We start from the raw sequence: 17,189 nt of genomic DNA, 5'->3' as shown, positions 1-17,189 counted from the left end.
TGTGTAAAGAGCCCTGGATGTTCCAGTATAGAATACATATAGAGCATACATGGCTCTTCAACCACATCTCCAGGTGCAAGGAGTTTTGCATGTTGCATTTTTGCCTGTCACGCAACTGTTCAAGGTGAAGGAGCTCCACTGGAGGCTTGTGGCTCAAAGCTCTTGCCTATTCCTTCTTGTGGGAGGAGAAAAGTGCCTCTTCAAAAGATGGTGTTTTCTTCCTGCACTATTAAATGCAATTGCTTCCCAGTTAATCAAGGGCACCTTGTTAAGTGATCAAAGGCTTCTTAAATACACCAACCACATTTGGTGACTAAAGAGAGTGGCTCTAGTCTTTTACAACTTGTGTGTGCCCACCCCACCCACCACTTCCCTCCTCCCTCGTTACCAAAATGGTCTGGTAAATTGGACCATAATTCAAGTTGCAGCAACATTTAGGTTTCTGTGCTGCTGAATTTGAGGCGTCCCCTGAGAACAAGAAACAGCTGTGAACAATCACTTGTGGTGCTTTAACAAGCCTGTTCCCATAGTGGCTTCTTTCCACGGTATATTTTCCCTGGCTTCCCTCTATTAGCAGCATGAGAACGGCAATCTTTTCCCAGCTTGATAGCTAGGCAGTGGGGGAAAGTGGGCACAGCTCTCTGGGGACTTGCCAGGCCACTGGGGGAGTGAAGGAAGGCTCTGTGCTGCCCTCTGGCTGCCCATCCTTGCTCTATCTAGATGCTCGGGGTCTTGCAGCCACGTTTCTAACCTTGGTTAACAAGGAGAGGATATCAGAGGGCAACCCTCTCCTATTGCTGGCCTCCTGTGCTTTGCAGCCCTAGGGCCGCATTAAATGTCTGAGCGTTGATGCCCATGTTCACAAAGCAGACGCGCTCAGTGCTGTTCTAGCAGCAGCTGGGTAGAGAAGAGTAATTGGTTTTGAACAGCTTTTAGCTCCAGGGGAGATTTGGTTGAGTGGCTCCTCTGTGCAGTAAGTTTGTTTGCACTGGGAAGATGTCCCCTAGGACAGCCTCTTGCCCGAGCGCAGATTACAGAACAATTTGCACGTCTCCCATCTATCTACTTGGCATCACTTAGCCGAAGCGGTCACAGGCGAAAGCTGTTAACTCCATGCAGAGCTGGTAAATGAGCCTGCTGAAGCCGCCTAGTGCTGGTACGGCTGGAGATCTCCCATGCCTAGTGCCCAAGACAAACCTGCAAGGATGGGTTTCGGACTGGAGAAAGATGTCAAGCTAAGGAGAAAGCTCTTCTGTATGCTAGGGCAGCAAGTGGCTTAGGGTAGAGCAGAAGGATGGCCAGCAAGCTGACTGCATCAGTGTCTTGGGTCACTTCCTTTGTATTGCTTGTAGGAAGAAGCAGCTGTGTCCTTGCAAAAATCATGAAGTAAATAGGGTAGGAGGGGGAAAGACTCATGAAGAGAGACAGGCATAACACAAAGGTCTTACAAGAATACCGGTTGCTATAAACCTATATAGAACAGCTAGCCAGCTATCTAGAACAGCTAGCCAAAGTTGCTACAGCCAAGAGGCCTCCTGTGTTTTGAAATCAGCTTGTCAGAATCAAATTGTTAAAAGTGGATTACGTTAGCAAGGCAGAAATCAAGAAAGCGTTCTTGTCTTTTATTCTCAACAGGCCGATTTCTTAGAGGAACAAGTCAAGCAAGCTGTATTTTAGATGCATTTGGTTCTTTTCAGTCTTATTTCCATCACCCAGGAAAGAAGACAAGAGAGTGCCAATTTTAAAAAATGCTTTATTGCAGTATGGTAAAATATCAGAAAGGTATAATTTCCTTAACAGGAGGGTTTCGAGTGACAGTGACTATCATATTGACAAACTTTATTCAAAGCTCTAATATATAGTTGGGTGGATGTATCTATAGAATACATTCCTCTCGTCTTCAAACTTGTTCCAATAGACTTACTTATCAGAAATGCTGATAGCACATTAATTTTGACTAATCGGCGTAAGCACAATGAGGGAAAAGGAAAGGCAAAAACATAGTAAGAGAGAGGCTTTTTCCTGTTGGCCAAGGTGACGGGTCTCCAGTGGTGTTTTAGGTAGCATCAGTTCATGTTTCTTTTTCCAGCTGGAGGGTTGAATAATGAAATGCCACTAGAATTCAAAAGACAAAGTTTGCTCCCATTGCTACAGTTCCCCCACACCAAAGGTTTCTAAAGTCTCTCATAAAAGCAGCATTTAGGAAAAACACATACACACCTTTTTCCTGAACAAAACACACAAGAACAATACAACTCTCTAGTCCAGTGCAGTCGCAGCTCATTATATTGTAAACTCTTTAGGGGAAAGAGATCACTCTTAACCCCCTTTTTATTTGCTCAGAATAGATTTGTATAGCTGGACTTCCTTCTCCTCCATCACCCATCCCTTGCATGTAGCTCTCCTGCCCTTTTTTGTTTCTTTTTTGGCAGTGAAGACAGGAGGGATTTGTACATACAAGTATAGCAGCACTTGTTGGGTGTACTCTGATCGGGAATGACCTTGACTCTATCAAAGTAAGCAGCCCAGAGAGGTATGAAGGAGGACGAGGAAGGACATTAAGGCACTCTGTTATATGGCAAAAGGGATGAATCAGGACAACATACCCTACTGAGCTTCTGATCGTGCTTTGTGGCTTTGTAAGGTTTGATCCTCACAATAAATAAAGTAACTCGGGTCTCACAGGAGTAAGAGAAGGCAACTGGTGCATCAAGTAGAAATTTCCCCCTTGGGTTTCTAGTGAAGAGGGGATTCTCCCCAACCCCCAATATTTTATCTGGAAAGCAGCACTTTACAAGCACCTACAAAAAGCGAGCCAAAACCCACTTATTTCTCCTGTACAGGCTAAAAGACTCTGAAGGGTTAATGGATTGTGATACTATTAATAATCAAAGGAGAACTAAGACTTCCCTGGGACTGGTAAAGAGATTCCAGTGCTGGACTTTAAATATAGCCTGGTCTCTCTCTACCAGGTGCCCACACATGGCTGGGTGAGCAGAGCGGCTTCAGCCAAGGATGTCTCAGGTGCATGTTTCAACTTCTTCATGTTAAGGTGAAGGCGGTCTATATAACAAAAGTGCGTTTTCTCTCTTGACACACATGCAACAGGCATGCAGCAAAGATTGGGACAAAACAGCAGTGATCAGCAGCGCGTCCTCCAACGAAGCAAACCCAAATTGAAGAACTTTTGAACTGACGCTAAGCTCACCTATCCTTCCCGAGTTCAAGCGTGGCTCAAAACACCACAGGAAGGTCCCCTCATCCTAGGAAAAACCAGGCTAGCAAGGCAGAAACAGTCCAACTGCAAGGGGCCTATTCCCTTTTGGAGTCCCTCCCACGCCATTCCTCCAAGACCCAAATCCCACACGGTCTCATTACAAAGGTTATGCTCATGGGGTCATTTTCTCCCACTCCCCTTATTCTTCAGTGATCACATGGCACAGGCAGAATGTTCTGGGAGGCTTCTTTTCCTGCGTTAAGTTCTACTTGCTGGGAGCTGGGTGATTGGAGGGAGGGGCTGGTCACAGGTTGATGTCTGTGACATCCGTAGGTGTGCTGGTCAGGCTGACATCCTGGCTGTCAGGGTAAACGGCATCCTTGGAGGGGCTGTACTCTTGCTGAGGCTGTGAGGTCTGTTTCAGGTTCTCTGCTAAGGCCACCTCAATCTGCTCCTGACAAGCTTTCAGGCAGTCCTAGGAAAGAAGAGAGAAGAAGGGGGTGCTGTTCATTTCCACTTAAAATTTTCACTGCAGCAATAACAGAGCTCCTTCAAACATCTATGCTTTGGTTGGTTCGGAGGATAGGCTTTTCTGCTCCAGTGGAGCACATTCACAGTGAATTTTTTCTTCAATATCATGCAAAGGGGTTTGCGGGGCAACTAGCATCCTAGTAGAGTTCTGATTATTCTATTATTCTTAGATATGTATGAACAGGAAGGTCTTATGAAGTAGGGTTAGAAATACCTTATCCTTGTTCTGTATCCTAAGCCTGAGACCAGGCTCAAGCATTCTATATAGGTGACCAGTACCTGACGGCGGAGACTTTGCCTCTACTTGAAAAAAATTAAGTGTTTCAAATATGAATTCCAGCAGGCTAAATTACCCTACAGTTGTGCCTCCACACATCTAGCAAATATTGAGTCTGAATGCGGCTTCTGTGAGTCTTTCCCTTGGAGCCTTTTGAAAATACTCATTAAAAAATTCAATGGCAATAGTCTCACAGTCTGCAGTTCTCAGGACTACGATGCCCGTTAGATCAGACCAAAGGCTCATCTAGATCTCACAGTAGCCAACATGGTGCTTTTGGGAAGCCTGCAAGCAGGACAAGAGAGCAACACCATAGCTGGTACTCAGAGATGCCACCTCTGAGAATGGAGGCGGTACAAAGTCACCCAAGCTGCTAGCCATTTCTATATCCTGTAGGGGCGAATTTCACAGTTTATGTGTGAAGAAATACTTTCCTTTGTCTGCCCTGAACCTTCCCGTGTTCAGCTTCATTGAATGACCTCTAGTTCTGGTATTATGAAAGGAGGGGGGAGACTTCTCTGTTTCGTTTCTCTACACTCTGCAAAATTTAATGTGCCTCTACCCTGCTCCTCCTTACTTGCCTTTGTTCTTAAACATAAAAGACCTCAAATGTTGTAATTTTTCCTCACTAGTGAGTTGCCCTTTTCTGAACATTCTCCAGCTCTATGATATCCTTTTTGAGATGTGGCCACCATAACTGAAAACTGCAGTCCAAGTGCAGTGACAACATGTGTTTGTGTAACACTTTTATGATCTTGGCAGTTTGATTGTTAGTCCGTTTTTCTAGTGCTCCCTAATACAGATTTTGCCCTTTTTAGAACTGCTGTACACTGGGTTAACATTTTATTCAACCTAACACACCAAAATCTCATTCCTGGTCAGTCACTAAGACTTCACACCTTACAAACTTTTATGTGAAGTCAGAATTTGCCCTAGTCCTTATCATTGCTTTTTCTGCTCAGGGCTTGCAAAGCTGTGTTAACCAGCTGATTGCTGGCACTTAGGAAGTCCTGTGCAATGGGATTTGCAAGCTCTGCATTCAGTGCTTCCCAAGAAACAATAATCAGCTGATAGTCAGTGACAGGGAAATGCTGTCCACTTTTTTACCTTTGTGGTTTGGTTTCAAACTGCGCAGGCAAAAAGGGAATCACCAGGTGTCACTGTGACATCAGTTGATTGACAAGTGGGTGACCCCACCCACCTGTCAAACTTCACTCATGGGGGGGGCCTTGGCATGGAGATAAAGATCTGGCCCACCAGCCAGATCCAATTCCCCAACCCTATCCTAGAGAGTGATCTAATTTAAGTGTGTTTATTTTACTTGTATTTATTATGCAAAGCTAATAACTTCAAAACTGCCAAGCTTGCCTCTTACTTATTTGCAACTGGCACCCATGCTTGTTACTAAGGAATTTAGAAAATGGAAACATTTCCACGGACAAGTAAGGCATTGAAAAAATTTTCCCTCCCCAAACCACTGATTGCTATACAGTGGTGCCCCGCAAGACGAACGCCTCGCAAGACGGAAAACCCGCTAGACAAAAGGGTTTTCCGTTTTGGAGGCGCTTCGCAAAACGAATTTCCCTATGGGCTTGCTTCGCAAGACGAAAATGTCTTGCGAGTTCCTGCAGGGTTTTTTCCTCCCCCCCCCCTTTTCTAAGCCACTAAGCTGCTTATCAGCTGATCCGCTAAGCCGCTAATAGCGCTAATCCGCTAAGCCGTCAATGGGCTTGCTTCGCAAGACGAAAAAACCGCTAGACGAAGAGACTCGCGGAACGGATTAATTTCGTCTTGCGAGGCACCACTGTATTAAGTACCTGAAAGATGTAGGGTTTCAACCCTAGCTACTCCACACATGCAATATATTCAGCCCCCCCCCCATTCACCCACTCCCCAGCCGTGCAAAGCTTCCATTATAGTCTATAAGCCCGTCTTAGAATATAAGACCATGAACAGTGCTTCTCAATTGGTTGGTCTGTGGAACGTACTTGTCAATTGTCCAGGATATCCCATGGAGGGGGGGGGCAGTGCTCTTAAGTAGGTCAGAAGACGTGTCTTGCCCCCCCCCACACACATGAACAAAAACTACCACAGAGATATCAAAATTTTCAAATGTAGGGTGTCCCTGGCATGGCTTTTGAAAAATGGGGTCTGCACTGTTCTAGAACTTTCTTTGAAGGCTAATTGCTTTTATGTCATAGCACTAGAAAGTGTTCAGCAGTACACTGAACCCCACCCCACTTTGAATGCACTAGCCTGCATGTGACTGAGAATGCTACTGCCAAGGCAACTGCATTAATGCAAGGGGAAATCTTGACCTTACGCTTGGGAGGAGCCGCATACAGCAACGATTTGAGATGAGGAAACCCCTCTCGTTTTGCAATGAGTCACGGTGGTGAGCCCCAATGAACCCCATCGCTGCTGCACTTCCTCCTCTAAAGGCCAGGGTTCGCCCTCTTGCCCCAGCTTACAAGAAAACTGACATTTTGCACTGTAGAGCGTTGGGGTTCTGATTGGATCCCCAGCCGGCTCCCCGAGGCTGGGTCCATTTGCAGGATCCTGCCACATACATAATCTTACAAAGAATCCACGTTTAGTTCTTAGAAATTGACAGAGGATGTGGCAAGTAAAAATAGCAACACCCAACACTCCTTCCCCAAGACAGTTCCAGTAACTGTGGCCTCTAAAACCTCCACCCAACAGAAGCCAGGGCTCAGCAAAGGCCATTCTAAATTTACTGGCCAGTTTGTGGGTGCAAGGGAAGGAACGGGAAGCAACGCTATGAAAGGAGGAGGATGGATTAAAGGAATTCAGAAGCACTTGTATGGGTTTATGCATGGGAACCAAAAGCTGCTTTTTTGTGAATTGAACCTTGCAAGTCTGTTTTGCAGAGGGGATTCCAGCACTGTTCAGAAACTGAGGGACTATTAAGAGTGGTAGAATGCATGTGCTGCATGAAGAAAACCCCAAGTTGAATTTCCAGTTTCTTCAGGGCGGTCTTGTACCCTGGAGAGGTGCTACTGCTCAGTGGAGAATAAGGCAGCTAATATCTTTGGTGCTCCAGATAATGCTGAAATACAACCCCCATAATCCCTAACCACTGGCCATGTGAAAGAGCTGAAGGCCAGAAACATCTGGAGTGCCACTGGGTTAGCACTGATGAACCAATGGAAGGCACCCTTCTAAAGAACTTGTGGTCTTGCAATGTGGCTATGATGAACCAGTGCTGTATGTCTACAGGAACAGCATGGCCTATTGCCAGCCATAAAGATTCAAACTGACCCTTCAAAGCATGTTTCTGAGCTTCTGGAAGTGTCCAGTGAGTTGTAAGCAAGAGAGATGCCAGCACAAGACATGGGGCAACTCAGGGATGGAGGGTGGGCAGTAACATGCTGGCTAATGTGATGTAACACCAGTGACAAAGCAATTTGTATCTAAATGTGTTTATCCTCAGCTAACCCTGACAAGCAATTAATTAAATGGATGAAACTGACATATTGATAGGAAAGGAAAGAATGCAGGTGTGGGGAAGATATAGGAGGTATAAGGTAAGTTCAGATCACACAAATACTATTCTACATCCTTTTTGTTTGTGAGCCAGTCTCCACTACCCTCAGTCTCACACTTAACTTTCTTTGACAGTGAGGACTAGAAACATGAGAACAAAAACTCAAGTCTCGGGATTTTAAAAGTTGTGCCAGCTGATGTGGCTTGCAACAGACTAATACCCAAAACAGGAAGATTGAATAACTACGGACAGAATATCGCAGTATGTACAAAGTCCCAGACTAGCAGCCTAAACTCATGTTCTGAAGTAGATACAGAGCATGTTCTCCTGACTCCAAGTAAAAATCAAGCAAAACTGGAATGCAGCAGAAATCAAAGGTTGATTATGACTGAAGATGTTATCTAGCCTTGAGGATGCATGTTTACTACAGAAGATGAACTGGCAGAGAAAAAAATAGGTACTATCTGGGTCACTGGAACCTGCACAGTAACCAACAGCTCAAGAGGTAACCAAAAAAACCAAACCATGAACCCTTTGACTGATATTAACCAACTTCTTGGTAGGCTCCAAGCACATCATCTTAATTGGACTGGTACCTTTGTAGGCAAAACATCATGGAAGCATCTATTAAAATGAGGCAGGCCTAATATAAATACCAGAAAGCCTACCCAGATATATAATTTAGTGATGTATGCTCCTTTAATATGAAGTAGCATTTTCACCTCAAGAGGGCCAACCAAGTGAGAACAGAGCCACAGTTTGAAGCCCCTACCCACTGAACCTTCAGCAAAAGCCTGTTAGGCGTGGCAGATGAGATGGCAGGGGACACCACAAAGAGGCATCTTCACCCCGAGCTTGTCTACTAATTAACTTCAAAAAGACACAAAATCTGAAGAGCAGCCAAAAGGAACCGGGCAAGGGAAAGACCCTCCCAGCCAGCAAGATAAGCTCAGCGTTCCAACGTAGGCTGGGCCCGAGCTTCTTTGTGGCACCAAGCCTTGGCTACTTTTAGTGCTTCTAATCTGCTCTTTATGGGTCACTTTTGTAATCCTCTCCCCACCTCCCACCTGTTCTCTGCTGTCTTCGATCAACTGTGCTCACAGGACCAGCATTCAAACTCCGCCTCCTTCACAGCAGCAGCTTGCAAGCAGCTGGCTGCGGGCAATTCAGAGACTAGGGCAAGAGGCCAAAGAAAACCCAGCAAGAGATAGGTTTCTGCTCCATGACTGTCAAGCAGCGATGGCTGGATCTGCGGGAGAGGTCCAATCCCAGAGCCTTCGCTCTGCCTTTCAGCTTTTGCCAGGTAGTGGGAGACACGAAAAGCCCAGCTTCCCCCTCCTCTCTGATGCCCCTCTGGCACCCAGGGAGCACCCTGGAATTCTACTTTAAATGAACTTCTTTGGCCTCCATGCTTGCCCCTGACAGGATTCTGACACCGCGCCACATGAACAGATGCTAAGCTGGTTCTATCCCTGCCCCATCGGCCAGCCCAATCCCTAACACCTGTCCGCTGAGGTGAATGGCTGTTTTTCAAAGGCCTCCTGTGTACCCGGGACAAAGAGGAGCAACTGATCTGGGACCTCATGCAAGCCATCGGTGGGAGAGCCACCTGCATCATGCAGCCATCACCCATTCAGCAGCGGGCCAGGAGCTGGCACGGCACATTTGGGAAACGTGGTTGGGCTTTAGAGAAACAGCCAAATTCATGTCAACCCCCACCGGCCAGGGAAGAGACACAGCCACTTGCTGCGCTGGCTCTGGACCAAGAAGCGAACACTAGCTTGGGAATCAGGAGGGAAGCGAAGGATAGAGAGGAAAGCCTGCCAACCATGCAGTCTTTGCATTGAGTAGGCGAAGAAAGCCAACGGTGTCTTCCGTTTCTGGAGGATGCAAGCCCTTCCGCATCAGACGGGAGTTTAAGAAAGAATGGGCTCTTCTCAATGGATACCCGGACATGATGAAATAAGCTGTTCCGTGCAGAATCTTGTGCCAAATTAAGTAATTAGTCTCCAAGCTGCTGAAAAAAGGTCCATTGTCCTTGACGTCACAAGCTGGGATGGCTGCTCTTACAGCAGGGGTGGGGTGGGGAAGAAATGCAGCCCTCCAGACCTCTCTGCCAGGTCCTTAGGAGTCTCCTCAGGCCACACCCCTAGCTGGCCCTGCTTTGTATCTTGAGCATTTGCAGGAATGCATCTTCTAATAATGCCTCCTGCTTGTCTGTATGGAGGATAAAAGTAATAAAGGGACCCCTGACCTTTAGGTCCAGTTGTGACCGACTCTGGGTTTGCGGCGCTCATCTCGCTTTATTCGCCGAGGGAGCCGGTGTACAGCTTCCAGGTCATGTGGCCAGCATGACTAAGCTGCTTCTGGCGAACCAGAGCAGCACACGGAAACACCGTTTACCTTCCCGCCCGAGCGGTACCTATTTATCTACTTGCACTTTGATGTGCTTTCGAACTGCTAGGTTGGCAGGAGCAGGGACCGAGCAACGGGAGCTCACCCCGTCGTGGGGATTCGAACCGCCGACCTTCTGATCGGCAAGTCCTAGGCTCTGTGGTTTAACCCACAGCGCCACCCGTGTCCTGGACGACAAAGAGGGCTACAAACGTTTGTAGAATATAGCTTGCAGTACAAAAGTGAAATTTACATTTGGTTCCCCAACCATTTTGCCTCTGGTCAGGGCCAGAGCTTGTATGTGGCCCCTGAAAGGATGTCCATAAAGGGAACACAGCCCTCTGGCTGAAAAAGTTTCCCCACTCTGTCTAATGGGATAAAACAGGTTATGGAACTGCCCTCATGCCACACCTGGGCTGCCCAGATTTCTCCTTCCACTGCAGCTTTTCACGCTGTATCCATCCAAGGGGGACCAACGCAGAAAGGAGAGGCTGCAGAACTCCAGAAGGACACCTTGCACAATATTTTTGGACAGCATGAACAGGACGATAAACCGAACCACAAGAACTGTCCATGTCCAAAGGATCATTTCAAAGGATGGTAGTGTACTGCAGATACTTATGACTCTACCCTCTCTGAACCTACAATATGATGGCGCTATCAGCAGACCCACAGGGTAAGAGAAACAAAGGGGGCCCAGGCTGGAAATGTCACAATACATGGTACAACAGGGGCTTGTCAGACATCTCTCACCCCCCCTCCATGCACTAAGTGAGTGAATGAGTGAAAGGAGGACTGCATCTGCTAGCCCTCTTCCCACTGACCATGCCCTTCTGGGGCCTGCATGTAATAATAAGAGTCCTCCACATGTACAGCTGTGAATTTCTGTGGAAAAGAAATAGCCTATTTGCTAAAACCAATTTTGTTGACATATATTTTAATTTGTTTTAGTGTAACTTTAATTACAGTTCGAAATACTTAAATACCTGTTTTAACATTGTATTTTAACGACAATTTCCACGTTTTTGTTTTTGGTAAACTGCAAGGGGGTTCTATTTACAATCAAATGGATTATAAATTTTGTTAATAAAACACCCTTCTCAGATTAAATGAATGATTTTTATATGGCAAGGGGCCCTGGGGGCTGGTTAAAGGTACAGTTCCAAGACACACTTACTGCAGAGCAAGGCCAATAAACTCAGAAGGGCCAGCTTCTGCATAGGATTACACTAAGTCACTGGCACGGAATATATTAAGGAAATATGCCCCCAAATTGCCTTACCTTGACACAGACCCTTTTGCTTAATCTTGCGTACAGTATGTCTGTCCCATTCCCCATTTATTTCTCTCTGTTATAATGCGCCCTTCCTGCCTCACAGGTGTGCACTTAGGTTATAAAATAAGACAGTAACTTTCAGTCCTGAAGCCTTTCTTCCCAAAAGAGCAGCTACTCCACCAAGATGAATGGAGCAGAGGGTCTTTCCAAACATACGTCTCCTCATGTGCTTTGTACACTTAAAAAGGTGGCTGCAGCTTAGGCACTTCCTGGACTTAATGCTACTACTTTTACAATGTATTCATTGATGTGATATGCTTTATTGCTGCAGGTTTTCCTGGCCTTATTAGCTGCCTTGGACATCTAATTAACATAAAGGTTGGATTGAAATAATTGTCATCATAATACTGCATGGCTTTTGTGTGCCTCTAAAACAAAGAGGTCGGCAGGTGAGGCACATTAAGTCCATGCAATAGTTTCTGCAGAGAGATGCCAAATGCCACTTCATAAGTGAAGCAAGATCTCTGGACTTGGGCAGATGAAGCCAGAGTAAGCTTGTCTTGAGTCAAACAGCAAAATGCAAGCAGGATCCCAACTCCCCAGAACCAGAGCCCTGTTCCCCACTGAGCACATACTCACCACCTCTGTGCCAGTAATGCTAGCAAGCAGTTCCGTAAGCTCCTCGCCAGAAAAATCATCGGATGAGGTAGAGAGGCCATGCACTGCCGCTCCAATGCTTCCAGTAGCAATCATGGATGGGGGATACATAGCAAATGTGTAATCTACAAATTCAAGGAGGAAGAAGAGAGGGTGTCAGGAGAAAGGATGACACAAATTCTTTGCTCACTACAGCTTCCAGCAAAGGTGTGATAACAGCACCCCACAAACAAACACATTACCATTAAGGCCTTTCCTATTGTCCCTGAGAGGTCCTAGGACTTCCCACCATCCAGCTACAGTATCTTAAAAGCACGCAATCCATTAGCTTACAGAAATAGTTTGCCAATAGAATATTATGAGCAGGTTTTCCAGGAGTGGCCTGGCCAATGGACAGGAGGAACACTGAAGTCCTCTTCAGGCATTTCTCATGTGAAGGAAGAAAGTGAGTTGAGAGGAGCTCCCACCCCCACCGTGTTGAGGTGTTAACTTCAGATGGACAAATGGATTTTACCATTCTATTTGGTGGGCTTGCACATTGCATTCTCATTTAAATCAAACAAAGACAGCACTCTGCAATGTTGTTGTACAAACTGTCCCAGCCCAAAAGACTATCAAGGGAGAGCCAATTACTTTAGTAGATGCTTCTGAGAGCAGAGTGCTGGGGTGGATGTGTCTTTAATATGCAATGTGGCTTTTTGTGACAAATTTCAACAAGGAAAACTTATAACCAATAGTTTGCCTAATATTCACCATCCTTGCCTTTCAGTCATGAGAAACCAAAGAGGTCAAGGGTTCTAGTATCAATGGGAAAAAGCTGGGTCTCTCTAAAAAATGAGATCCTAAGAGGCCACTGATAATTTGTTTAGTATAGCTAGGGATAAAAATCAAGTTCTGTTTCATTTTAGCCTGTAATTTAACTATGCTCCACCATTCCAGGGAAGGTCACCTTTAGCAGTACATACCTGTAGCACACAATGCAATGAACGTCTGTGCATGCTTCTTCACCAAGTCCACCTTCTGCTGGGGAAGTGAGAGCCGCTGGAGAATATGATCCAAGAAGTCATTGGCTATCACTGACACTAGGTCCCACTTTAGCTTCTCAAGGACTAAAAACTCCCAGTCCTGAATGAAAACACAAGAGAGTGTTAAAACAGAATGAGCCTTTTTTACCAACTTCAAACTACAAAACAACGGTGGTTCAAAAGAAACATGATGTATTTCGTAAGACATATCAACAAAAGGTTACAACAGCCAATGGTCGGGGATGCAAGGGACCTACTTTGTTGGGATAGTCCTGTAGAGATAATGTGGAATCTGCTAGCATTCATAAAGCTAGGAAGATATTGAAACCTGCTGCAAGACAGAGATCACACAGTGGCTTGATGTATTAGCCAAGAACTGCAGCTTGTACACTACTCCTTTCATAACTTCTGCTCTTGATTAACCACAGAATGCCATGTTGTCCTGACCCAGAACTATGGTTAGTTTAAACAAGCCAGCTTCAGCCACCGTGGTTTGTAGCTGGCTTGTTTGAAAGAAACTGCAGTTAGTATAAACCTTAGTTTGCTTGTCTGGATGACACAACAAACAGGAGTTAAGTAAGAGTGGAGGCAAACATTTCTGAACTCCCCCTGGCCACTTGGCAGGACAAGAGAATGGCCAAACATGAGGCTCACTCTGTCCCAAACATGTCATACAGAACTATAGTGAGTGTGACATGAGAATGTGGCCAATTGCTCTCTGCCCTCTTCCGTCCTTTAGTTGGAACTGCAGGCAAGTATGCCTTCTGTTATTGCTCGTGGTATATGTTGACCACTCTTCCCCTCTACTCTCCTAAGGAATGAATTTACAGGTTTAAGTGGAAAGCAGAGCTATACAACATCCAAACCCACCAATGATTTGCCATCTAAGCACAGAATACAGTCAATTAGACACATCAAAGTGGACTGGTGCACTAGCCCTGTGAAGAGCAAACTGCATTCTAGGCTAACATTCGCCAGTCAATGATGCCCACAGAAACTCCATGATGCAAGGTGTGCATATGTATTTTAAAATTATTATTATTTTAATTATTATTAAGACCCAACACTTCAGACGTTCAGGTGCTTTTGGGGTCAGCAGCAAGGAAGCTGCCTTCCTCTTTTGCTTAAAATGGTATCCCATTTTTATCGCCTCCTTCCACTTGTAGCAATGCCAGTTCATGGCAGTTTCCAAACTGCTTTAGTTGTAGGAAGAAGCAAGCCTGGCAAATGGAAAGGGAACAGAGGAGCTGCAGCGCTTTGCTCGAAACAGCAAACATCCTTTTCCTGAACTTTCCCCTGACACTTCACAGGCTCAGTTTGGGTCACTTAAAAGAAAACAACCACCAACACAGAACAGAAAACTGAGCATGCCAGACAGCAGTGATGTTACATAACTACCACTGTAGTTCTTCAGAAAGCGACAGGGGACCTGAATGCTTGCATAGCTGTGAACAGAAAGCCCAAACACCCACTTTACCCCAGTTTCTCCCTGAGGAGGTGCCCCCGCTCCAACACCGCAAACTGCTAAATTCCTTAAGTTTAAAAGCTATGTAGGGATCTGACACAAAAACTATTTAAGGGAGAAATTGTGGCATTCTGCATGCACGTGTCTCCCCGCCCCCCCCCCAATTTGCCCAATCAGCATATTTTGTGCCTAAAGCCCAAACTGCATTCCAAACTCAAGAAAGCTGGATCCAAACAGAGTACATTGCAGTTAGATCCCATTTGCTTCAATGGGAACAAAGTTTTAAGCCATGACTAACAAGTCGTGTTGATTTTACTGGGACCCAAGGGCAACTAATTTACTCTGGATCAATCCCAGAGCGATTCAAGAGCAGTTTTGCATTTCTTCTGTATCAAAATCCCTGGAGGGGGGAAAAATACAGACCTGGACAACTTATGTGGAATTTGCACGTGACCCTTTCTGAATCTTGGACAGGGCTAAACACACAACGTTCTGGAATATACTTTGCGCATGCCTGCCCTTGCTTTCTCATCAAGATTTTTTTCTACATTTTTTCCATGGAACCCTTAGTTTACTTTCAATACCACAACTTCCTCTATAGACATTTCCCAATAGGCAGCTGATGAGCTGCATCAGGCCTCTAAAGCATCTCCAACTGGCTCTCTGGTTCTAGCCTGCCTTCACCACCCACTGCTCTCTCCCACCTTTCTCCAAAAGCTTGCAGTGGCTGCCACTAGGCCAGCTCCAGCCACCATGTTTTCTTACGATGCTACAGCTGCATGATCAGCCACTTGGAAGCAGCTACCGTGAGCCACAGATATATGGACAGTGCTACGTCACAGAGACGCCTCTTAAATTCTTTGGGTTTAAAATCCTGATTCTGAAGATGTCCCAAAGGCACTCTGACAGCGCAATTTTACACCATGCGTTACTTTATGGAACAGATTCCCTCTTCACATCAAAAACAGCATATCCACACATCAAACTAGCAGAAAAAACTGCAGAAGAGGACAACTATCCCAGATGCAGTTTGCCACCCAACCCACTCAGCAAGAGATAGTGAAACAGGGAGGAAAGGAGTCCATTGTGCAAATAGGAAACTTCAGTTGAATGTGCACTGTTGCCTCTTCTGCAAGAAAGGAAAGCTAAAGGTGCTATAATCCTTGGTGAAAACTGAAACAACTTGAAGCAGGACACTTCATAGCTTAGGGTACAGTCAGCACCCACAACCACATTACCAAGTTGAAAAAGAAGTGTGCGTACTGGGTAGCCTTAAGAAACAGAAGCTGCCTGGTTTTTGCAGGCAGATGAAAGAAGCAATAGAATCCTGAAGTAGCAGATGGACCATCAGGCTGCAGGTGGAGGGATGCCATTTTTTAAATGCTCTCCAATGTAAATATTCACCACAAATATTCTGCTCGAATATATGTGGTGCCTTTATAGATAAAAATACTAGTGTATCAGAGAGAAAGATCCTAAGTTATCCCTCTCTTATTGTTAGGCTTTGTTCCCTATTTGGAGGGAATGTTTTATATCGGGGAGCGTTAAAAATGTGACATGCACAGAGTCTTTGTAACCTGAAGTGGAACAGTTCATTCTACCACTTCATGCCCAGGGAAGTTCATAAAGAGCCAATCAATGCCCAACAGATTTCTAAAACACTGGGCAAGTTTTGTTGCTCCCCATGGTGATGATCTTTGGGAAGAAACAGTCTCTGATATCTATGGAGCAGTGCTAGGTGGACCAGATGGTTATTGAATGAACTTTGAAAGCAGATCCCATCAAGACAAAGACCTTGTGACCTGTTGACATGAAATGCTCCTCTGGCCATCTCTGCAGCTAAATGTGCACGCAGCAAATTGGCTGAATGAATGAAGTGCAAGGCAACTTAGATAATACCCGTGGACGGAAACCCAGCTTCCTTCAAGTGGATAAATTCCTTGTTGCATCATTTCCTTCTGCTAAGAATAACTTCATCATGATCTTGAATGCTGAGCTGCTGTCAAGCCGGCATCCTCCTCTTCTGCAAGAGGAAATTGACCTACTGGGAAAGTGAGGCGGCTTTCCTTCCAGGAGCGGCTGAGGAGCAGGCTTGATGCTACATCCTGATAAGGCACCAGGATGCAGCCATTGTCCAAACCTTGATGAAGACGCTTTCTCCTTCCTATCCCTGGATCACTCTCACTGCCCCGTTGTGAAAGTAGAGAAGCACGGGACATTATTAGCACACAGGAGGGAAGTAGCAGATCTCTGCGGTTGTGTAAGTGAAGCATTAACACTCTCAGTCCCAGGGGCAGATGCCACCCAAGCGTTACCCAAGGGAGCCACTGACCCTCAGTCACCTGAGAGTCCCTTCCTGAAGACCAGAGAGGGTTTCAAGTGCAGGTCTGGGATCAAGGGACAAATTCCCATCGCAACCTGGTCTCCTGGTTGTTCACCCACTGGCTTCTAATAACAGAAATCTTCTATTTTGTTTCTGCACTAGGCAATGCACAGCGACTCTGGGTTCATCTTGTGTTAAAGATCCACTTCCTAGCATGTGTGATGCCTTTAAATAGAGAAACCCACCTTTTCTTCTTACTCCTGGAGACAGGCAGCTGTAGCTCACAACCAGAAATATGGCCACAATGCATACTTTTCCAATGAGCAAAAGTGGCCAGTCTCAAAACATTGAAAGCTTGGCCTAAGAACATTGCCTAGTCTGGACTCCTAACTGAAGTGGGAGGAAGCTGAGTCAAGAGGAACCTTCTCATTCTTCTTACAACTATTTTCTTGCTCTATAGTACCCAATGAGTGGAATCTTTGTCTTAGCAGCAATGGTTGTACTCGGCTATCTGTT

At 45.6% G+C, this 17,189-nt stretch overlaps 1 protein-coding gene across 2 annotated transcripts in view; it reads right to left on the bottom strand.

Annotated features, from left to right (window-relative positions):
• Positions 1 to 1,733: 1,733 nt before the first annotated feature.
• The window catches only part of CCND3 (cyclin D3), a 73,462-nt gene continuing 58,006 nt past the window's right edge, over positions 1,734 to 17,189 (bottom strand). For both annotated transcript variants that reach the window (XM_079980932.1, XM_079980933.1), the window contains exons 3-5: positions 12,826 to 12,985; positions 11,843 to 11,985; positions 1,734 to 3,692 (exon numbers count right to left, since the gene is read on the bottom strand). In XM_079980932.1, coding sequence (XP_079837058.1) covers positions 3,522 to 3,692; positions 11,843 to 11,985; positions 12,826 to 12,985 — 474 coding nt within the window. In that variant the 3' untranslated portion in view covers positions 1,734 to 3,521. The remainder of the gene's footprint in view (positions 3,693 to 11,842; positions 11,986 to 12,825; positions 12,986 to 17,189) is intronic.

Source organism: Podarcis cretensis (assembly GCF_951804945.1).
Source record: "Podarcis cretensis genome assembly, chromosome: 6".
NCBI classification, from domain to species: Eukaryota; Metazoa; Chordata; class Lepidosauria; order Squamata; family Lacertidae; genus Podarcis; species Podarcis cretensis.
Note: the sequence above shows the minus strand (reverse complement) of the source record. Positions and strands in the feature narration are given on the sequence as shown.